The 23,221-nt window shown below is 39.9% G+C and overlaps 1 protein-coding gene across 4 annotated transcripts; it reads left to right on the top strand.

Annotated features, from left to right (window-relative positions):
- The first annotated feature begins 559 nt into the window (after positions 1-559).
- On the top strand, positions 560-23,006 carry ZCCHC8 (zinc finger CCHC-type containing 8). Of its 4 annotated transcripts, none has more exons than XM_019977686.2 (14): positions 560-1,099; positions 2,332-2,374; positions 5,967-6,041; positions 7,960-8,065; positions 9,205-9,279; positions 11,466-11,569; positions 11,683-11,748; positions 12,311-12,371; positions 12,839-12,981; positions 13,892-14,034; positions 16,821-16,942; positions 18,631-18,717; positions 19,011-19,128; positions 20,945-23,006. In XM_019977686.2, the coding sequence occupies exons 1-14, from the start codon at positions 901-903 to the stop codon at positions 21,724-21,726; spliced, it is 2,124 nt and encodes a 707-aa protein (XP_019833245.1). In that variant the 5' UTR covers positions 560-900; the 3' UTR covers positions 21,727-23,006. The 4 variants fall into 4 exon arrangements, with proteins under 4 accessions (XP_019833245.1, XP_070625578.1, XP_070625579.1 ...); XM_070769477.1 differs by having other exon boundaries at positions 564-1,098; positions 2,336-2,374; XM_070769478.1 differs by lacking the exons at positions 560-1,099; positions 7,960-8,065.
- The last annotated feature ends 215 nt before the right edge of the window (positions 23,007-23,221 follow it).

Here is a 23,221-nt window from a genome sequence, read left to right on the forward strand (position 1 = left end):
CTCGGTAAATAAATGTTGAATGAATGAGTGCTGCTGCTGCTGCTGCAAAGTCGCTTCTGTCGTGTCCGACTCTGTGCGACCCCATAGACGGCAGCCCACCAGGCTCCCCCGTCCCTGGAATTCTCCAGGCAAGAACACTGGAGTGGGTTGCCATTTCCTTCTCCAATGCATGAAAGTGAAAAGCGAAAGTGAAGCCGCTCAGTTGTGTCCGACTCTTAGCGACCCCATGGACTGCAGTCTACCAGGCTCCTCCGTCCATGGGATTTTCCAGGCAAGAGTACTGGAGTGGGTTGATTGAAGGAGAGATACCACCAAAAGCTTCTAGCGACAAATCTAAAATAATCTAAAATCAAGCTAGCTTTTTATGAAAAAGTGAAACAAGTCCAATCAACTGAAGTACCTTCTCCAAGAACAAAAAAGGTAGTCTGTGGCAAAACTGGAGTTCTTTATTGCTGTTTGGCACGAACACCAGAATCTGTGTCAAGCCATGCATCGTGCTCTGATTTTTTTTTTTTTTTCCTGCTTTTGAGGCAAAACGGGAACAACTCGCATTGTAACACTTTCTGAACTGGTTCGGCTTTCTTCACGTTAAAGCCAACCAATCCCAGTATGCAATGCAAACAATGAGTTAACAGTCGCCTAGAAACCACATATCCCAGAATGCCATGGTCTCAAGCAATCTCGGAAGTGGGTAGAGGAGACGCCACTGCATTCTGGGAGTTGTAGTCTCACAGGACTGGCCCGCCCCTCGTGCAACTTCGGCGGCCTACGTTTGGAGGAAACGCTGCTCGAGTGGCTTAGCGCGGTGCGGGCCATAGAGAGCGGTTCCGCCCAACAAAACCTTCGCCTCCGGCCTGGTGGCCAGCTCCGCCTCTTCTCGTATCTTTCCCACAGCCCAAAATGGCGGCGGAGGTGGATTTTGGCGACTTAGAGCTGTTCGAGGCGTTTGACCACCCAGAGGAGTCGACTCCGAAGCCCGTTCATACCCGCTTCAAGGACGACGACGGCGACGAGGAGGACGAGAATGGGATTGGCGACGTGGAGCTGCGGGAACGGCTTCGGCAGTGCGAGGAAACCATCGAGCAGCTCCGCGCCGAGAATATCCTTCCCGCTCTCTGGGCCCTGTCATCAGGGCGTGTGGTGGGGCCCGTGCTCGGAGGGCGCGGGCGGAAATTCCACAAGGGCCAGAATTCAGCCTGAGAATCTAGGGTTCGGGTTGCGTAAGCTGTCCTCGAGGCCTCGGCGCAGACCTCTCCCCTTGTGGGATTCGTCTCCTGGACCTCATTCGTTTCTCCCGTCCGCGAGTCTGGGGCGGGATTTTAGCGTTATTCCGGACTCTTTCAACTGTTCAGTTGCAGACTGTTTACCACGTCTGTTCCCGTCTTTTGAGTCATTATCCGGTCTCCTTTTTTGGAACCAATGTAAAGTTGATGCAGTCACGCTATGTGGTGTGTTAGGAGATACCGGCTACATTGACCTGGGCGCCTGTGTCTTTAAGGCGCGGCCAAAGTTAGTGGCCCCATTCTGTGGAGTTGGGGTTCCTAAGGAGTCGAGGCATGCACAGAGAAATGGTTCATTGCTGATGACCATTGGGGATTCATTTGAAAGTTCTTCCACTTTGAAACAGCTTCCGTGTGGAATGTGCATTTAAGTTTCCGTTTGACTTTAGTTACATGTCCACAGCCTTTCTAGCAAAATGTGTTAATATGTTAATACATTCTTAGAAGGTGTTTGCGGGTGGGGTTTAACTTATTTTAAAATTTTTTGTTTATTTTTACTTAGCTTACAATTTTGGTTCAGGAACTTTTTTCTAGTGTAAGGTTTTCGAAGCCATTTTTTTTCATAATGCCTTTTTCCTGGACATTTTATTGTGGAAAATTTCTGAAGACAGTAAAGTTGAAAGGATTTGGCAGTGAACATTCGTAGATTCCATCCTAGATTTTTCAGTTCTTAACAGTTTGTTATGCTGCATTTACCTTGTTGAGTTATCATGATGCTTTTGACCTGGAACGTCTTCTTAAGTGGCTGTTTAACTTCTGACGGTGCACCGTTGACCGAATAGCATTTTTGGTTTCAGTCTGTTAGTCTATTTTGAATTACATGACCCCCGTCTTAGAAATACCATGTTGGAAGGGTATGTATTTTAGTTTTTTAGATCCAGATACTAGTCCTGCAACAGAAAAGGTCAATAAGTGTGTCATCCTCAAAACATTTGTCTTTTAACTTTTGTAACATACGTTTATAACATTGACATCAAAAGTGAGGTTAGTAGTTGTATTTTATGATCTTATTTCTGTTTAATGAGGGCTATAGTCCTTAACAAGTAATAACATCAAGAACTTAAAAGAAAATTGAATATTTTGACTCGACCAAGGTATGAGATCTTGAAATTGCACTGTAATGTACTTTTTATTTTGTCCTGATATTAATATTTAATCACAGGTTTTTGTTTTTGTTTTAAAAAGTATTTGGGATTTCTGTATCGCTTCTATTTGTTCCATGTACTCGGAAGAAATCAGAGTAATGATCCTTTAATTTGTGAGGGTAAAATTTGAATTCTCATAACTGCGTTAAACTTTGAAACTGACTGGGTGAAAATACGTGTGAAACACAAACCAGAAATTTTTTACTTAATCTTCAGAACAAGTTATCTTCAGGCAAGTTATCAACCTGTTCACGTTGTTTCTATTCAATGAACATTTCTGGGAAGTTAGAATTCAAATTTGGAGAAGGGAGTGGCACCCCATTCCAGTACTCTTGTCTGGAAAATCCCATGGATGGAGGAGCCTGGTAGGCTGCAGTCCATGGGGTCGCTAAGAGTTGGACACGACTGAGCGACTTTACTTTCATGCATTGGAGAAGGCAATGGCAACCCACTCCAGTGTTCTTGCCTGGAGAATCCCAGGGACGGGGGGGAGCTTGGTGGGAGGCCATCTATGGGGTCGCAAAGAGTTGGACACTACAGAAGCGACTTCGCAGCAGCAGCAGCAGCAGCAGAATTCAAATTACGGTATTGATATAGCTGAAGATTTATTTATACAATTAAAATGTGTCTGTAAGTAGAAACAATGCAAGATAAATTTTAGAAGAAGAGAAAGGAGTTGCTTTTGAAAAAAGTGCAGTGAGTAAATTTGCTTTCAGGCATCTAATTTTAATAGATAATCACATGTTGATATTTCCTTTTTTATGTAATTTTATTTGTTGGCTATGCTGGATCTTCATTGCTGCACAAGCTTTGCTGTAGTTGCAGCAGCAGCTGCTGCTGCTGCTAAGTCACTTCAGTCATGTCCCACTCTGTGCAACCCCATAGACCGCAGCCTACCAGGCTCCCTGGTCCCTGGCATTCTCCAGGCAAGAACACTGGAGTGGGTTGCCATTTCCTTCTCCAATGCATGAAAGTGAAAATCGAAAGTGAAGTCGCTCAGTCATGTCCAACTCTTAGCGACCCCATGGACTGCAGCCCACCAGGCTCCTCTGCCCATGGGATTTTCCAGGCAAGAGTACTGGAGTGGGGTGCCATTGCCTTCTCCCTAGTTGCAGTGAGAAGGGACTACTCTCTAGTTGCAGTGCGAAGGCTTCTCGTTGCCGTGGCTTCTCTTGCAGAGCATAGCCTCTAGGGCTCAGGCTGCAGTAGCTGTGGCAGTTGGGCTCAGTAGTTACAGTTCGAGGACTCTAGGGTACAGGCTCAATAGTTGTATCACACAGGCTTAGTTGCTCCGCAGCAAGTGTGATCTTCCCGAACGAGCGAGTGAACCATGTCTCCTGCATTGGTAGGTGGATTCTTTACCATGGAGCCACCAGGAAGGCCCCAATATTTCTTAGTGTGCATTTATTTAGTAGTCACTAAATCTAAAATATTTGTTAAAACAGATTTATTACACAGAGTGGTATATTAAGGCTTTCAGACTTTGGGGTGCCATGATGCAGTTTAACATGGAATTTTTTGTCCCTGTACCAGCTGAAGTAACCTGCTACATTGGTGACTAAAATTTTAGAATTAAACATATTTCAGAATATGTCTAAAGAATAATTTCTCTATGCCCTACCTTCCTTACTATCTACGTGAGCACAGTCTGTGGATCTACAGTTGTTTGTAGTTAGGTAGTAAATGTATTGGATGTGAATAGGATTCCTAAAAAAAAAATCATAATTTTTATATATGTAAAGATATTTTATTTAGACAGGTGCATGCTTTGTAATAGAGTCGATCATTTGAACATTAAATATTTATAAGTGGGTTACAATCACCTGAGTTCAAACGATTAGAGCATTATAGGCTTTGCCAATTCATGAGAAGGAAGCATTAGTATCCTGAAAAAGGAGTAATCTATATATTTATTTATTTAATTAGAATTAGGGTTCTCCACATTCTGAGACTGACAGAACTTTCTACAGAAAACCAAGGAAGAAAAAAATTTAGATAAAATTTGTACCCCATTTGTCTTGATTTAACCCTTATTTTTGGAACTTGCATATCAAAGTGCTTCTTTCTTTTAGCCAGTAAACATTGTGAGTTGGTTTTTGTTGTTGTTTCTTCTTTATATGATGAAAATTTTAAATGTACAGAAAGTGGAAAGAATAGTATAATTAATACTCATGTTTTTATCACTTAGATTTAACAATATTTTGACATATCACCTTCTTCTAATTCCATATACATATTTTACCCCAAATATTTCAGCATGTATTCTTTTTTCTAAAAACTTTCATATACTACAACAACACCATTATCACACTTAATAACTGGCATGATTTCCTTAATAATATTCTCAGCCATATTCAGATTTCCCCAACTGAATGTCTTTATCGCTGATTGCTCAAACTGAGCTCCAATCAAGAGTCACACAATTGCATGTGGTTTTTAAAAACATGGTGTTTTGTTCTGCTGGATAGTTTTATTTCTTTCTTTATTTTTGGCTGTGCTGGGTCTTTGTTGCTGTGTGGGCTACTCTAGTTGTGCTGTGCAGGCTTCTCATTGCGACAGCTTCTCTTGTGGAGCATGGGTTCTAGGGCGCTTGGCCTTCAGTAGTTGTGGCACAGGGGCTCAGTAGTTGCAGTTCCTGGGCTGTAGAGCACAGGCTCAACAGTTGTGGTGCATGGGATTAGTTGCTCTATGGCATGTAGGATCTTCCTGGACCAGGGATCGAACCCGTGCCTCCTGCATTAGCAGGCGGATTCTTTACCACTGAGCCACCAGGGAAGCCCACAATGTATTTTTTTTTTTAAACTGACGTTTGTGCAAATTGAAACAAGTGTCTGGATGTCTTCATATTTTAATTTTATTTCTCTACTTGATGTGAGCAGTTCCACATACAGATTGATTGATTTCACATGCTGTACAGGTACAAGGATTTGAAGAAGGTGTGGAGAAATCAGATACAGCTGCTCCCAGGTTACTGAAGGAATATATAGCAGATTTCAAGGCTGCAGTCTAGTTCTATTTTTTCCAGTTTTTGAAAGTCACATCCAGGAATAGTGTAATTTTACATCATTACTTTAAAATTTGGATCTGAGATGTTTAGTGGAGTGTGCTCTGCCCTCCAAAAAGAGTCTACCCATTTATTTATAAAGTGTTTCCATTTCCTATATATTTCCAAGCCAAATTTATTCTGATTCTTTCAGAATTATATTCTTTGTAACCTGCTGGTTTACTCAGTTCCTCCCTCTCCTCAGTTTATAAACAAACAGCCATTAGGTAAAGAAACTTTTTGGTTGAAAACTGAACTGCAGCTTTTAATTTTTTATGAAATATTTAAAATACATATGTAAAGTAAAAGATAATCTTTATAAAATTGTTCAAGTATGTAAAATTGGTGAAAACCGGAGTTCCTGGTGGTTCTTGATCTTATTCATAAAATATTATATGATCTTTGGTACGTAGAAATGATAAAGGTTCAGTGTTTATATATACATATGCAAGTTTTACTTTAATGTCTTCTAAGAATATGTTTTAACTTTTGTTTTAGTGGAATATTGGTGAACAATACTAAGTTAGATGGACCTTTATTACAGATTCTATTTATGAACAATGTTATTTCAAAGTAAGTAATTTTTTCTTTCCTAAATATTATGAGCTAATGTGTTTATGATACACTATTTGTATAAATATGCTGTTTTCATCTGTATTTATACCATCTGTATTCTTTTACTTAAAATTTATGGAATCATGATAAGAGCCAGATTTTGGCTCTTATTTTTGCAGTCGTATAAACCTGAATTTGAACTCTGCTTTCTACATATGTGAACCTGGAGAGGTCACTGACCCTCTCTGCATATCAGTTTCCTTACTGGGAAACAGGACACTAGTAGTAACCACCTTTTAGGGAACTGAATGAGCACCTGTAAGAGCCCAGTGTTGTTGTTGTTCAGTTACTAAATGGTGTCTGACTCTGCAACCCCATCGACTATAGCCCACTACGTTCCTCAGTCCATGGGGTTTCCCAGGCAAGAGTACTGGAGTGGGTGGCCATTTCCTTCTCCAGGGGATCTTCCTACCCAGGGATTGAACCTGCCTCTCCTGCAGCTCCTGCATTAGCAGGTGGATTCTTTACCACTGAGTCACCAGGGAAGCCCCAATAGCCCAATAGACAGCTGCTAATAAAAGTCACTGCTACCACCATTTCGCTACCAAAATCAGGGAGCTGAGTTTTCCCTGTTGATTATGGTGAAAACTTACCATGTGATTTTTTTTTTTTTTGACTATCAAAACTAGACCTTTGCTAGTTTTCAGTATTCTTGGGTCTAGGATGACTCAGTGCTTTCCTACGATGCTTGCTAGAATGTTCTGAAATGGTTTGAGGCCTTGACCCATGCCTTGCTTGAAGCATGGTCATAGACATTTCAGATGGTTGCTTGCCCCCTCACGCATCACATGTTGTTATCTTAGACACTGTGCAAGGTAAAGGGAGCATACTTAGGTGTTACCTGCATGGCAGATCCATTGGCTACTTTATCTCACAGAAGTGGAACCTGAGGCTGTGTGGGGTGGTACAGCCGGTGGCATGGTGCTGGGCACGTGGGACTCCAGGGCTACTGTCACCATCAGAGTCAGCCTCTAACTCAAGCTCCTGGCAGACCTTTTTTTTTTTTTTTTAATAAAAAAAAATATATATATTTTGGCCACGCTGCACAGCATGTAGGATCTCAGTTCCCCGAACAGGGATCGAACATGCACTCCCTGCATTGGGAGCGCTGAGTCTCAACCAAAGAACCCCCAGGGAAGTCCCTCCTGACAATATTAATGTCTGCACCACTCACCTGGGGTTGTGCCTGCAGAAATCTTAGAATGTCAGCTAAAGAGACCTGACAAATCATCAAGTCCACGAAGAGGAATTTGGCTCTTTTGGCCCCTTCTGAACTGAGTACTGAAGAGTATTTGATGAACATGGTTCTTGACCTGGAAAGCTGGAGACCATAGACCTCGGTCATTTTACTTGCATTGCATTTTGGTCTTTTTTTTTTTCCCTCCAGTGTCATATTTACATAGGTGTTGCCTTGTGTGTGCAGAGTCTGTAGGAAGAGGCTGTGGAAGAGCTGAATGCATTGATTGTGTGTGTGTTGCAGAAATAAGTTGCTGTGAGACAGGGTAGGAAGGGGGCTTTTTGTTACATAACTGACTCTTTTACTTCTTTTGAATTTTGAACCATTTCCATGTGTTATATATTTACAAATTAAGTTCGTAAAATTTATAAATCCATGTAGTCTTTGTGTAAGTATCTGCCAGCTGTTACATGCTAGGCACTATGTTAGATTATCATCATCATTTTGTTAACTTGGCAAAAATGGGTTTTGTTTTTTTTTTCTCTAAAGAATAGATTAGACTGTTACATAGAGTCAGTGATTTGATATAAACTCTGAAAAACAAAATAACAGTATTTACACATGCCATCTTCTAAAAATGCATGACTTCAGTCAAGTCAGTGTTTGTGTGGGTTCTGACCATTTTGTCCTCTTATGCAGGCAATATCATCAAGAAATAGAGGAATTTGTATCAAATTTAGTAAAAAGATTTGAGGAACAGCAGAAAAATGATGTGGAAAAGACTTCCTTTAATCTTTTGCCCCAGGTATTTCAAACTTAAGAGACTTTAGTAGGTTTTGCGTTTTACTGCCAATTATTAGGTGGCTCCGGGGATCCTCTTGACTCAAAACCAAAATGGTTGTTGAGATTGTCTGTTCACCTTCTATCCTGCAACCTGGCTTCCTTCTCCACAGTCTGACCAATGCAGCCATGGGGCTTTCTTTGGGATTGTGATTGCTTTTCTTAGGGAGTAATATTCACACCTGGCTACACTCAAAGCCTTTCCCCGTGCGTCATTCCCTAACTTGGACACATGGTTTGGGACAGAAAATTAATTTTAGGTCAGGGAAAAACATCTCTTTTTGTGGGGACTATAAAAAATGGATTTTCTTGTTTGTTTTTTTTCCTAAAATGAAGAAGTTCATATATCATCCTTTTCCCCCCTCTACTTGTTTTAAAAATCAGTAGCACGCCCAAAGAAATCTGAGAGATTCCACTGTGTGACTATTAGGGCATAAATTTATCTCAAGAGAATCAGGATTATGATTTCTGGGCTTTTTTTTTTTTACTTATAAGTTAAGGTAAGTAAAGGCTCTCAAATAAGGATCTTTAGCTGTTTATCCTCAGAGGTTGGAGAATGGAGTATTCTGATTTACTAAATTTTTGTCACCTTTAGTTTTCATCTATTATATATAATTTTTTTTAAAGATTCAAGGAACAATACATTTAACAATAAAAACCGTAGTGAATGTTATTTAATTTTTGATTCAAGAAACACTTCAGAATTTTGTGCCTTGAGTATCAGTGTTGACCAGCAATATCAAGTTTATATTTTTAAATTTTTGATTATCTGATTTGAAGATAAAGCCTGTCTTGTCAGTTTAAATGTTGAAAGTTCCATAATTAATATTTACTAACATAAAAGTCATAGTGTAAGCTAATGCTTCAGAAGATACTATCTTTTATATCTTTTTTAACTTTCCCACTTGAGAAGTAGCTTTCATAAACTTTCCTACCTAGCTTAACTTCTCACTCACCCTAATTATCACAGCAATGAATTCAAACTTTTATATACCTTAATGGTATGTGTTAGAAAATAAAGTGAATGTATTCAGATTTAATTATGAAATTTAAAGTTGTTAAGAATTGTTTAGCTTTTGTAACTTGTGTTTTTCTTTGTGTTAGCCATCCAGTGTTATGCTAGAAGAGGACCATAAAGTAGAAGAATCCAGTGCCGTTAATAATAAGGAAGCTTTTAGTGTAAGTTTGGACGCTTCAGTTTTGAATTCTGCAGATACATTTCCTATCCTCTGTCCATTGGGTAGCATTTAGATGGTAAACTGATGTGTCATCTAATGATCACACATTCTTTCATTAAATTTGTTGTAAACAACAGTGTAGGCTTCAGCCTTCTAATATTATAGTTTGCTTTTTAAGAACTATTTCATTGTGACCTAGGGGTACAATGGATACACCGCAGAGGACTTTTTCTCCTGACTATCCTCTCTGTTCATTCTCCTTTCTTTTTTTTTTTAAATAGATTTTATATTTTTTAGAGCAGTTTCTAATAGATTTTATATTTTTCTCAAGTTCACAGAGAAATTGAGTGAAACGTACCGGGATTTGCCATGCATCCCCTGCCCCCACACGTTTATAACCTCCCCCTCTATCAACATCTCCCACCAGATGGTACATTTGTTACAATTGATAAATCTACAGTGACACATCGTTACCACCCAGAGTCCATGGTTTATGTTAAGGGTCACTTTGGTACTCTGTGTCTATGGATTTGTACAGTAATACGCATCTACCATTAGACCTTCGTATGGAGTAGTTTCACTGCCCTAAAAGTTCTCTTTATTCCACCTGTTCATCATCCTCGCCCCACTCATCATTTTCAAGAACTTGGATGAAAATATAGAAAGCATGCTTGTGGAACTTATAGATGGGTGAATCTGAGAGGGATAAATTACTAGTATAACAAGTGACAGCTTGGAAATGTTAAATATTTGAAAGACTCATATAGTGAGTGAAAAACAGAAGATTTTTAACAGAGATGAGCCTGTATGCAGGCCTTTTGTTTGATACCTGTGCAAAATTCAGAAGTGTCAGTGCAGTGTCATGTGTGATTTTGCAACTTAAAAGTTTTTAAAGAAGATGATGTAATCCTGGATTCCGTTAAAGGAAGACCAGTTTTCATGTTCATGGAGTATTGTGTGCCATTGATATATCACAATTTAGACTAATAAGTGTGCAACATCCTAGGCAGGCACCACCTTAAATCCCAGAACCTTATTGTTTAGAAGGGAGATGAAGTTATCTAGTTCAATGTCAGGGATCTTTCTTTAAAGCGCCCTGATAGCTAGCATCCTGGTCTTTTTTTTTTTTTTTTGACTCTTCTCAGTAACGTGGAATTCACTTAAAAAAAAGAGAGAGACATACTTCTTCATTTTGCACATCTCTGATAGAAATTTGCACTTTCTAAAAGTTGAGCTGAAATGTGCTTCTTATACTAACTGGTCCTAGTCTTGCCACTTGGCACTCTATAGGGTGATCTCACATGATACCTTTGCAGATATTAGCCTTTATCACATATGCAGAGTTGTGTCCATGTCTTGTAAATCTTCTCAGTAAGATCTGTTGGCTCTTCATCCTCCCAGCACAGACAGGATATAGATGATATAAAGTGTTATTAGTTTTCTCAAGTGTGATGGTGGTATCATGATTCGTAGGAGAATGTTCTTATTCTTAGGAGGCTCATACTGAAGTATTTAGGGGTGCCATGTTGTGAATGGTGCAGTGTTGTAGCTGGTTATATGTGGAAGATGGAACTTGGGTAGGAAGTTGTTAGTCTCCAGCAGGAGCAAATAATAGCTTAGACTAAGGTGAGAGTGGTGGCAACTTACTTTTTAAAAATGGCTCAGTAAAAAGTATGTTTTTGTGTGGAGAGAGCGATGTGCACACAGAAATGTCAGTTAACCAGTGTTGAATCTAGATGAGGGCTCATGGTGTTCCAACTTTTCTGTATGAAATTTTTCTAAATTTGTATGGAATTTTTCTCCTATTGGGAGACAAGGAAATGGAAACAATGAATATAGAAATAAAGACAGCTTTCAGAGGATCTTGCTACAAAAGGAAGCAAAGAAATGGGAAATAGAAGAATTGTTGACAAATTTTTGCTCTTTAAGTCTGGAGGGAGTGCCCCTGACAGTAGCGATCCAACAGGAAAAACTCCATGGTCTAGACACCCTGAGGGAATTCAGTGATGGAGATTTTACTGACACATCAGGATGTGACTCCTTCACTAAGGAGTTGATTATTATTTCTAGTAATTTCATCATCCAGAAATAAGTTGGTAAAACAATTAATCATAGTCTTACAGTATCTAATGTCATCTTTTTTTTTTTCTGCTTAAATAGCAATATTTTTTGACTTGTTTTCTGCAGGTTGTAGGAAGTGTCCTGTATTTTACTAATTTTTGCCTTGATAAATTGGGGCAACCGCTACTAAATGAAAACCCTCAGCTTACGGAAGGATGGGAAATACCCAAGTATCCTACATAGTGAATGAAGATCTTTATGCATCTTGCCATTAAGTTCACCTTTAAAAAAAAACCAAATTGTGCAGACTATGATAACTATTCCTTAATAAAACTCACTAAAGGTACCAGCAAGTCTTCAGCCACATTGTTTCTCTAGAAGGGCAAGAAATACAAGTAAAGGCAAAAAGGTTTGTGTGGGGAGTTGCTTTTGTTTTCTTCTTCTTCTTTATTAACCAAAACCATAAACTCTTATAGCTTGAAAAGTTAATATTACCGGCTTACTATAAATAAACAGATTAAACCAGAATTTCAGTACATAGACATAGAGTAAATCTCTAAGTCAGTCATATTGCAACTCATTGGTTCAGGCCTGATGTGCCTGGGTGGGTGGAAAGGAATAATTACTGCTGTCTTTGATTGCTGTCTTATAACCATCTACCCCTTTCCAAATTTCCGAAAATATGATAATCTGTTTGCCTCAGATCCTTCTGTTATCAGCCACTGACAAAATTCAGAGGTAACAGATCAGTCGGGAACATAAGGGCTCTTGGTTAAAAGACTTGATCAAAAGTAATATTTGTGTAACTCATTAGGACAGGTGGTGAAAGTGAGGTCATTTCTGCAGATATTAGTAATTGGTGATCTGCGTGCTTTCTTGTTCTGATACACGTTGCTGTCACACAGAATTTTATTGATTTGCTTTGATATTTCTATTTACATTGTGAAAATCTTTGTTTTTTGACCAAATAGGCCAAAGCCTCACTGTTTCAATTGTGGTTCTGAAGAGCATCAAATGAAAGATTGCCCAATGGTAAATTTTTCTCATATAAAAAAAAAATCTTTGAACCAGAGCTTTCTAATATTTTCAATGCATCTATAGCATTGTGCGATATAAAGAAACTTCCTGTCTTACTTTCCTATAGTTCTTAATTTTTAAATCTTTCCAAATTTGTCCATAAGTTTTAAGACATTATTTTAAAAAATAATAATTTATTACAGTGGTCTCTATTTGAGATGAATAAAACATGATGAGAATTCGTGTTTAGACAATTTATTTTAAAAACTTTGTGATAGTACCAAGGTAATAAGAAATTGAAGGACTGCCTCTCTTCCTTGCTTATTTTTCTAAACTATCCAGTCTCTTTTATACTTGCTCCTTATGCATTAAAACTGAAATAATCTGTGTGCTTGACCTAGGGAAAGTGCTTATGTTTATTTAATTTCTGAACTATTTCTACACTGCTTGATACCATTCTTTCCAAACACATTACGATTTAGCCTCGAAATGCTGCTCGAATAAGCGAAAAGAGAAAAGAGTATATGGATGCCTGTGGTGAGACAAACAATCAGAATTTTCAGCAGCGATACCACGCAGAAGAAGTAGAAGAGAGATTTGGAAGATTTAAGCCAGGAGTTATTAGGTACCTGTGTCATGTTACCTTAGAATGTCGTTTCTGTGTCCCCACCATTTGGAACAAGTTCTGTGTATCTTCAGGGTAATAATCAGGAAACAAGTGTTCTCCCACAAGTCTCTATATAAAAGGTACATCAGTTAATCCAAAAAATATCTACAGTAAGTCCCCTACATATAAAGGAGTTCTTTTCCAGAAGCACGTTCGTAAGTCCAGTTTGTTCATTCATTAGTCCAACAAAGTTAGCCTAGGTATCCCAACTAACACAATTGAGTGTATATAGCTTAATAGGTTTCTAACATTTTTCACACAAATAATACATTAAAAAACTAACAAAAAATAAACAATTTTAATCTTATAGTACAGTACCTTGAAAAGGACAGTAGTTAACACTACAACAGCTGGCATACAGAGGCAACTCGAAGGTTCGTATGTAGGGGACTTGACTGTACTGTGATTGAGAGGCGCTGCTGTACCACATGCTGTGTAGTATGAGACATGGAAGTGGTTTGGTTTTTTTTTTTTAATTTATTTTTAATTGAAGGATAGTTGCTTTACAATATTGTGTTGTTTTCTGCCATACATCAACATGAACCAGCCCTAAGTGAACATGTGTCCCCTCTCTCCTGAACCTCCCTTCCACCTCCCACTCCATTCCACCCTCTAGGTTGTTACAGAGCCCCCGTTTGAGTTCCCCGAGTCATGCAGCAAATTCGCGTTGTCGGTGTGTTTTGCGTATGGTGATGTGTATGTTTCCATGCTGCCCTCTCCGTTTGCCCCGTCCTCCTCTTCCCCACCCCTGCCGTGTCCACAAGTCTGTGCTCTAAGGACATGGACGTGTTTGAAATACTAGAAGAGTATGTATCTTCATCCAAGCGAGAATACAGTATTTTTTTCCTCCTCTTTTATTTTTACTCAGTGAGGAACTCCAGGATGCACTGGGTGTGACGGACAAGAGTCTTCCACCTTTTATATATCGAATGCGCCAGCTAGGATACCCACCAGGGTGGCTCAAAGAGGCCGAACTGGAGAACTCAGGGCTTGCGCTCTATGATGGGAAAGGTATAGTATGTTCAGTTAGATAAGTCAACTTAAGGGTTCTGTCCTTTCTGTTTTTTTTTAATTAAAGAATAACAATAAAATAGAATGGGAATGGCTGTCTTATTTAATGTCTACTGAGTTAACTAAAAAATATCATGATTTTCTTTTGTTTTACAAGGAAGGAACTAAAACTTCATTGAGAGTTACCAAATAATTATCTGGACTTGCTCAGTGACTACCTAGCAAGGTATTAGCTCTCCAGCTAGACCTCATAAACTCTTGCCTTTGTCAGTAATAGTAACAGAAATATGACCCATCTCTGCCAGGAGATCTATAAAAGTTACAATAAATAAACCGTCTTATTAATCTAAAACTTCTCTTAGGAATCTAGAAAAATATTCATAAAAAAATAAAAATATTCACACATGTGCCCAAGGAAATGTATGTATATGAAGATACTTTTTAGCATTGAATATGATAGTGAAAAATAAAAAACAACATTAAGGGATCTTCCCTGGTGGTCCAGTGGCTAAGACTCTGTGCTCCCAATGCAGGGGACTCCAGTTCAAGCCCTGGTTGGGGAGCTAGATCCCACATGCCACAACTAAGACCCAGCGCAGCCAAAATAAATTAATTTTAAGAATATATATGTATTTTTTAAGACAACATTAAGGCCGTAAGGGAGAATGGCTAAGTAAACCGTGGTAGAAATAGGGGATAGAATCCTTGTAGAATGTATGTAATAAATGGAGTAAATCCATGGAGCTCCCATGGCAAGATTCTTATGCAATACTGAGTTTAAAAGATAAATTTCTGGAATGCTTATTTATTATGATACTGTTGATCTTCCTGGTGGCTCAGATGGTAAAAAATCTGCCTTCAATGAGAGAGACCTGGCTTTGATCCCTGTCTTGGAAAGATCCCCTAGAGAAAGGAATGGCAACCCACTCTACTGTTCTTACCTGGAGAATCCCAGGGACAGAGCAGCGTGGCAGGCTACAGTCCGTGGGGTCGCAAAGAGTCAGACACGACTGAGCACTAACACTGCTACTCCTGCTGCTGCTCCCACTGCTGTTGATCTTAAAAAACAAAAATCCCGAAAAAAAAAGAAAAGAAAAAAAAGAAGAAAAAGAAAAGAAATAAAAAAGAAAAGAAGAAAAAAAAAAAAAAAAAAACAAAAATCCCACATGGATGAAGCCATGCTGTATATTTTCTATGAGGAGTTATGTTTGTAGAAGATATTTTGAAAAGAACCGTCTAGATTTTAGGGTTTAGACTCGCAGAGGCCTCCCCTGACCAGCTTCTTTAAACGTCTGTCTCCTGCGTTCACCTGCGTGTCCTGCCAGTCTCTCTCACTGCACCCTGTTTGTTTCCTTCATGCCCTGTCACAGTTCATGTATGTCTGTCTATCGTGTAGCACAGTGCCTGACACCTGGTAGATAGTAAATAAGTTTTTAAAAGTTGTAACCAATATACAGCAAATCAACAGTGGTTATCCCTGAGAAGGAAAACAGGATTGCTCTTAAGATTTTAGTATTATCTCTAATGCTCTAAATTAGAAAAGAAAGTGTTTCTAGATATTACTTAGGTCATTAAAATAAAAACAAAACATTTACCAAGCCCCCCTTCTCACGTAGTACCAAAAAGAGTATATTTAGCACAGTCCTTTTAATATTTTATGTCCCCAAGTCATGCTGACATTCAAATTATCATTACTCATGCCACTTTCTGTAGGTGCTTGCAAGTCTGCTGTCCTCTCTTTAAAAAAGACAGAATTTATCTGGCTGCACCTAGTCTTAGCTGCAGCACACAGGGTCTTTGATCTTCCTTGTGGCATGTGGGATCTAGTTCCCTGACCAAGAATGGAACCTGGGTCCCCTGCATTGAAAATGCAGCGTCTTAGCCACTGGACCACCAGAGAAGTCCCCCCACCGGTCTCTTCTTAAATTTCTCACCTAGGGATTCTTTGGACACATGAGTGTAGATAATTGAGAGTCTCTTAAATGTCTTTTAATCTGTAAATTCCTTTCTTGTTTTTAACAAAGTTCTGAGTTTTGTCCTTCTGGGTTTTTTGAGGTTTTGCTGATCATCCCCATGGTTTCTTTCAGTATGTTTCTCTGTCCCTGTTTGCTGTGAATTGTTGGTGAAATCAGTCATCAGTGAACGTTGCCAATATCTAGTTATTGAGGATGGCACAGTGGTTGTATTCTGATTCTTTGATTACTTCTTGGCTTATTATCCTGAAAACTTCTATAAAGAGAAACTTCTCATCAACCATTTGGTTACCTTAGGTATATAGACATGGGATTAGCAACATAAATGTTCGAAAAGAATGAAGTAGTTCTCAACCATCCTTCAAGGATTTCTGTCGTCTGTAAAGTGGTATTAGTAGTAAGTACCTCTTAGGGTTGTTGTGAAGAATAAGTGAGTGAATACTTATAAACTGTTTAAAGTACTATCTGAGAAGAAAACATTTTTCATATATAGTAACCATTATATAAGTGTCTCTTAAATAAAAGAACTGGAATAGAGCATTAGGCAGATCATAAAATCAGTGCAAGATAGACTTTTAAGCAATTCATGGAAGAACTAAACTTTCCAAGTTTTTCAATATTTATATTTTTGTCAAAATGGTATGTCCATGTTGTTTAAAAATTCTAATCTTTGTTCAGACAAATTATAATGAAAGCCATTCTCAGAATAATTTTGTGGCCATAAATATAAGCACTTTCCAGGTCTGCTTTTGGTCCAGAAAGGGGTTTATATGGGCACTTAGCAATATTCACCTTTTTGATGATCCATAATAGATGGTGCTGATGGAGAGACAGAAGCTGGAGAAGTACAGCAAAATAAAAGTGTCACTTACGATCTCTCGAAATTGGTAAACTATCCAGGTTTTAATATATCTACTCCCAGAGGAATTCCAGATGTAAGTATATTGGTTTTATATTCTTCTGGGATATAAAAGTATTTGTGTAGATTGTTCAAAATGTTACCTTACATAGCAATTACTGTCTCATAAAGAAGTTAAAGTTGAGAATTCCCTCGCTGTCCAGTGGTTAGGACTCTACACTTTCAGTGCTGAGGGTGGGAGCTCAATCCTGGGTTGGGAAACTAAGCTCCCATAAGCCATGCAGTGTGACCAGAAAAAAATAGTAAATGTGACATGAATTTGGGCAAACTCTGAGAGATAGTGGAGACAGAGGAGCCTGGCATGCTACAGTCCATGGGGTCACAAAGAGTCGGACATGATTTATCAACTGAACAGCGACAACTAAATGTGTTACTTATGAGTTTAACTTTTTAATTTCTTTTGTGTTGACTAGAATGTTAAGTGAAATCTTGAATTCGTCAAAAAGAAAACCCAGTTTTTTCTGATTTTATGCCCTAAGGAACTAAAATAGAATGATTAGATTCTGTAAATCTGGAACTGTTCTAAAATTAAAAGATTATCATTTCTTTTTTAACAACATGGGGTGGTTTGAAGCAGTATTGTAAGTTTTACAGAATTGCTTGGGAAGTATTTTTCTACCTTTAATCAATCTATGTGTACTGTAACTTTTTCCTACTTTTCCTTCTTTTCCCCCCACAAAGTAAAATTTCTCCGATACAAGAAAGGTTTGCTATACTTAATCTTTTGCACCTTTTATCTTATGTTTCAGGATTCAACAACTAACTGTGGTGGTGGTGGTGGTGGTATTTTAGTAAAAATGCGTTCTAGGGACTCCCTCATGGTCCAGTGGCAGCGCCTCTGAGCTCCCAACACAGGAGGCCTGGGTTCAGTCCCTGCTCAGGGAACTAGATCCCACATGCTGCAGCTAAGACCCAGTGCAGCCAAATAAGTAAATGACTTAAAAAAAAAATTCATTCCAGCTATTCTTAGGGACTGGGCAGTAGAGAAGCAGCCAAAGGTCTAAATTAGAGTCTGGTGAACAGATCTGAAGATGTGTGTAATTAGTTAAGGGCTGGCTAAATTGCATGTACAAACCATCGGTGCCTCTGGAAGTTGGGTCCAAGTCCCAGCCTACATCAGAATCCCCTTGAGGTACGCATTAGAAGTGCACATTCCTGAGCATGCCCTCTCCTTAGACTTAACTTAGTCCCTAGGGTCTGTTGGTTTCACAGGAGCCCAGAGTGATTCTTGTTGAGAGCCGCTGTTAAATGTGTTACTGGCAATAAGAGAGAAAGGAGTGATAACTACTCAGTTTGAAGACAGAAGGTGGAAAACAGCATGAGTGAGCAAGTTAGGAGAAAGGGACAAGAACAGTCTATGGGCAGTACTAGTTAGTATCAGGAGGCGGGTGGGAACCAGCCACGCTGCTGAGAGGCTGTCGTCACTGCCTGTAACTTCTTGATAGTAGGCAGAACCTTTTTGGCCCAAGTGGTTTTGTCAAGTAGTCTTTTAGTATTCTGTCCTGACTGTTGGATAGGCCGAGTTGGTTTTTTTTTCCCTTTCAGTGCACTATTATTTTTAACCCCCACCCCCTGCAAAAAGGAAAAGTCACATATGAAGCAGGAATGTAATTTGATATCTCCACTTCACCTACTGTAAGCAGACTTCAGAGCATGACATTTTCCAAATACACACTTCTTTTTCCCTTCTCTTTTCATTGATAGGAATGGAGGATATTTGGGTCAATACCAATGCAGGCGTGTCAGCAGAAGGACGTGTTTGCCAATTACCTGACTTCTAACTTCCAAGCGGTAAACAGATTTTCAGAGTGTGGTTTAGAAAAATGTCTTGCTTTCATCCATGGGGTTTTGTAACTCATAGGCATCTCGTTGCCTTTTATTGGTTTTGTAACTCATAGGCATCTCGTTGCCTTTTATTGTTTTGTATATAAAGCGCTCTATGTTTTCTGATGAATCCAAAGGAAAAAGGTAACTACATTCACCAGTTACCTGGATTGGTTCTCTGTATCATGTTTAAATGGAGGGATGGAGTGTAATTCTTTGTCTCCCCCAACTCACTTGTGTTTGGTTTGGTTCTCCATTAGCCAAGCATGAAGTCTAGCAGCAAAAGGTCTTCGTCTCGGTCCAGCCCCAGTAGTCCAAAGAAGCAGAAGAAGGAAAACAGCGCAGCAGCCTCACCCGCCGACATGGAACTGGACTCGGGTAGGTTCCACCCCGTGGTTTTGCTTTCATTGAGAAAGTAGGACGAGTTTGTATGCTGATGAGTTCCCTAAGAAAGAGGAAGCTCTTAATGAGCAGTAACTCAAGAGTAAATCTTCCCTTTTATCCTTGGGTATCAGAGCACCTCCACTATTGCTGATCAGAGCTGAGTTTGGAAGGCTTATAGCTTTGCGTGAGAGCCGGATGGGCCCGCCAACCGGGCTCCTTAGACCTTTCCACCCAGTCCCAGGGCCCTGGATCTGGACTGGCCTCCTGATGGGCAGGGCTTTGAGACACACAGTGGAAAATACTCCCCTTTGGCAGCTCATTCCCAAGAGGAGGAAGGGCAGGACTGAGGCAGGCTTTCTCAGTTATTCTTCCTGAGTATATAAATTCACGAAATCCCGTCTGCCCCCAGGAAAGAGAGACCGTGAGGAAAGTCCATCCTTTCAGAAAGCCAAGGGAAGGGAACAAAGACCTTGCCCTCTGTTCTCCCTTAGTCTTTTGCTCTCTGAATCCTCTGGGTTTACCATGGAACCTGTGGTCAAGCAGGGTTGTGATGGTCCTGAGGGATGTGACCAGGGTGAGATGAGCAGGGTTAGGGCATTCGAGACAGTGAGAAATGCAAATACAGAAGCATGAAGCATCACAGCATGTTTGTCTACCAACAGTGTGATAGCTGGAGTTCAGACCCGGCTGTAAGAAATGACGTAGTCAAAAAAGGCAAGTTTTTGGTTGTAAGAGCCTCATATGGTACAGAGGAGATTGAACTTCTTCCTCTAGATCATGACAAGGCACTAAAGGGTTTCTAATGAGATGGAAAGGTTAATAGGACCAGATTTGTGTTTTAGAAAGACTAACTGTTTGGATGAGTATAAGGAAGATGAGTCGAGAGGCAGGAATGACTCTGATACTCCTGACCAACAGTAATGGTCCCAAAATAATGTAGCAGCTGTGACAGGCTGTGGGAAAGGGTGGACCCCAGAGAGCTAAGGACCGGGTGTGGGCTGAAGGAAAGGAGGAGGACTCTGGTGACTAGGTTTCGGTTTTGGAGACTTAAACCAGATACTACTGATGGTGCCAGTGAACGAGTTAACGAACGGGGGAAGAATCTGAGTTCTAGGAAAAGATTCCTTGTTTTGTACAGGTCAGATCTGTTGTGTCTGTGAGACACCCAGATAGTGATGACCAGTGACCAGTTGACCACATGAACCCACAGTTCGGTCAAGCAATCTAGACTGAGATACAGAACTGGGAAATAAGCCAGGGAGTTTCCAGTTACCTCCTCCGCTGCTTCTTCCACCTCTGCCCACTTGAGAGTCTAGGCAGTCTCATTTCCAGCCAGATTTCCTACTGTGTTAAAGGTTACTCTCGGTTAGAGTTCCTGGCACCAGAGATCCTGACCTCTCCCCCTGCAGATGTTCTTTTCAGGTGGATTGAGGCCATTAAGCAATGATGATCGTATGCTTCCCAGGGGTCTCAGTGGTAAAGAATCCACCTGCCAATGCAGGAGATGCAGGTTTGATTCCTGGATCGGGAAGATCCCCTGGAGAAGGAAATGGCAACCCACTCCAGTGTTCTTGCCTGGAGAATTCCATGGACAGAAGAGCCTGGTGGGTTACAGTCCATGGGGTTGCAAAGAGTCAGATACCGTTGAGCACACCTTACATATGTGATATCTGAGGATCCAGTTTTCCCCTCTTGAGCCTTTTATTTTGCCATCAATCCTCTGGGTTCACCTGAGTTCAAATAATAAATAATAAATAAAGTAAAATCAAGTGCTGTATGACAACTCAGTATCTCAACATCCTCATTTCAGATGCCGAGGTCCCGCATGGGTCCCCAAGCAGCGAAGCTTTTCAGTTTCAGCCCCCGCTGCCCCCTGGCACGCCTCCTCCGCTCCCCCAGGGCACCCCTCCACCCATCTTCACTCCTCCGCTCCCCAAGGGCACCCCGCCGCTGACTCCCAGTGACTCACCCCGGATGAGAACGGCATCCGTGACCATGGACGAGGACGCGCTGACTCTGGAGGAACTAGAAGAACAGCAGAGGCAGATATGGGCGGCCCTGGAGCAGGCCGAGAGCGTCAACAGTGATTCGGATATTCCTGTAGACACACCTTTAACTGGGAATTCGGTGGCCTCTTCACCTTGTCCAAACGAACCTGACCTCCCTGTCCCAGAGGGAAAAACACCCGAAAGGCAGGTGCCAGGGGAGGCCGAGGTACTAGACACTGCTGCAAAGAAATCGGAAGAGGAACAAGCCTTGAGCCCAGATTCTGAGACTGCTTTGCTTGGCCAGAAGGAAAAGGAAGAGTCCACTCAGGTAGACCCTAAAGGTGCTCATGACCACGGCAGGGTCGAGTCAAACAGTGAGGTCAGGAATGGAGGGAGCAGCCAGCAGCTCCTTCATGCGGACTGCAGTCCTGCAGCAGCCACGAAGGCCCACAGTGCTATCCCCGACATGAGCAAGTTTGCAACCGGAATAACGCCGTTTGAATTCGAGAACATGGCGGAATCTACTGGAATGTACCTCAGGATAAGAAACTTGTTAAAGAATTCACCCCGAAACCAGCAAAAAAACAAGAAGACTTCTGAATGACTGCTTGGCATAGCACCCAGTGCTATTTAATTATGACTGTGTTCTGGTAATTAGGACTAAATTGTTTTCCTATTGGCCCCTCCCATGTGAAAGAAAAAAAAAATCTACCCAAGGCTTAATTGTGGTCTAAGGTCAGGCCTCTTTTAAAGAACGGAAAGACTGAGCTTGCTGGTTTACTATATTTTATTCTCATTGATAAAAACTTGGGGGGAGGTAAGTAGGAGCCGGTTTAGAGATAGTTTGTTAAGGTTTATACTATTTTTGGATTGTGAATGTCTGTCAGGAGTGATGGTTTTTAATCTGTCTTTTGTACATCGTTTTCCCTTTCTACATTTTGCTAATTATCCTGTACGTAAGTTTAATATATCACTTTTTAAAAAGAAAAAATTCTAACCATTTAAAATTCATATTTCAACTCTTAACAACCAAATGAGAAAAATCAGGGATGAGCAGCTTTATACCATTTGGGGTATTTTTGTAAATGATTTACATGCATCCGTTTTAATAACACTTTTACTTTTTTGTAACTTCATTCTTCATATAAGCTTGCTATACAGGTATGTTCATCTTTGTGTACAAAGGTTTAATAAATTAGTTTTCATATACATAATCTAAGACTTTGAATATAAAAAAATGACTCACAGTTAAATTAGTATATACAACCTTGTAAGTTTGGTAGTAAATTATGTGGTTGCAAATCTTAGTGGTAGCAAAGGAAATTAAGACATTACAAGTTTGGGTATTTTCAGTGGATTTCAGCCTTAAATATATCAATAGAAACAGCAGAATCTTTTAAAGTAATTATTTTGAAAAAATAAATGGTGGGCAGCTAGCCTTTGTACAAAAATAATTTTCTAGATTTGAATGATAATTGTTACAAACAAAAAGTAGGCATACACATATTGTGCTTAATTGTCTGATACATAATATAGAGCTGAAACTATGTTTTTGTCTTTATGTGGAATGCCATGACATCTTTACAGTCAAGTCCATGAAAATAAACATATAGATGATCTTGAATTAGTCTTAGGTAATGTTATTCTCCTCAGAGGCCAGCAGAGGGTGCAAAATACAACCCTTCCAGGTTTAGTTTTCATTTTGGTAACTTGAGTATCCAAATTTAGTGTTCTATGAACAGTAAAGAGAAGGGAAATTATATGAAAAGGGAAAAATTATTTTCAAGGCCCTCATAGAACATGCTAAAAATTGAATAAAAATGTTTAATCCTTCTGGCTTTTTCTCTGAGTCAAAGTCCATAATAAAACTGATCTTTTACCATAGTTTACATAGTGTTTTTACATGCATTATCGTACTCAACATTTCTGTTAGGTAAACATCTTCTTCACATTATGTATATAACCTGAGGAAACTTCAGCAGCATGGAGAAGTCAAGGGGACTTGTCAGCATTCAAGAAGTGGTTGTTGGGACTTCCCTGGCGGTCCACGGGTTAGCTTCCACTTCAGGGAACACAAGTTTGAACCCTGGTTGGGGAAC

This window comes from Bos indicus, chromosome 17 (assembly GCF_029378745.1).
Source record: "Bos indicus isolate NIAB-ARS_2022 breed Sahiwal x Tharparkar chromosome 17, NIAB-ARS_B.indTharparkar_mat_pri_1.0, whole genome shotgun sequence".
Taxonomy (NCBI): Eukaryota; Metazoa; Chordata; class Mammalia; order Artiodactyla; family Bovidae; genus Bos; species Bos indicus.

Excerpts from the sequence above, each read along its gene's own strand:
- ZCCHC8 (XM_019977686.2), top strand. The coding sequence starts at position 901 with ATGGCGGCGGAGGTGGATTTTGGCGACTTAGAGCTGTTCGAGGCGTTT. Across the intron at positions 6,042-7,959 it reads ATGAACAATGTTATTTCAAA|GCAATATCATCAAGAAATAG; the intron begins GTAAGTAATTTT and ends CCTCTTATGCAG. Across the intron at positions 16,943-18,630 it reads CTCCCAGAGGAATTCCAGAT|GAATGGAGGATATTTGGGTC; the intron begins GTAAGTATATTG and ends TTTCATTGATAG.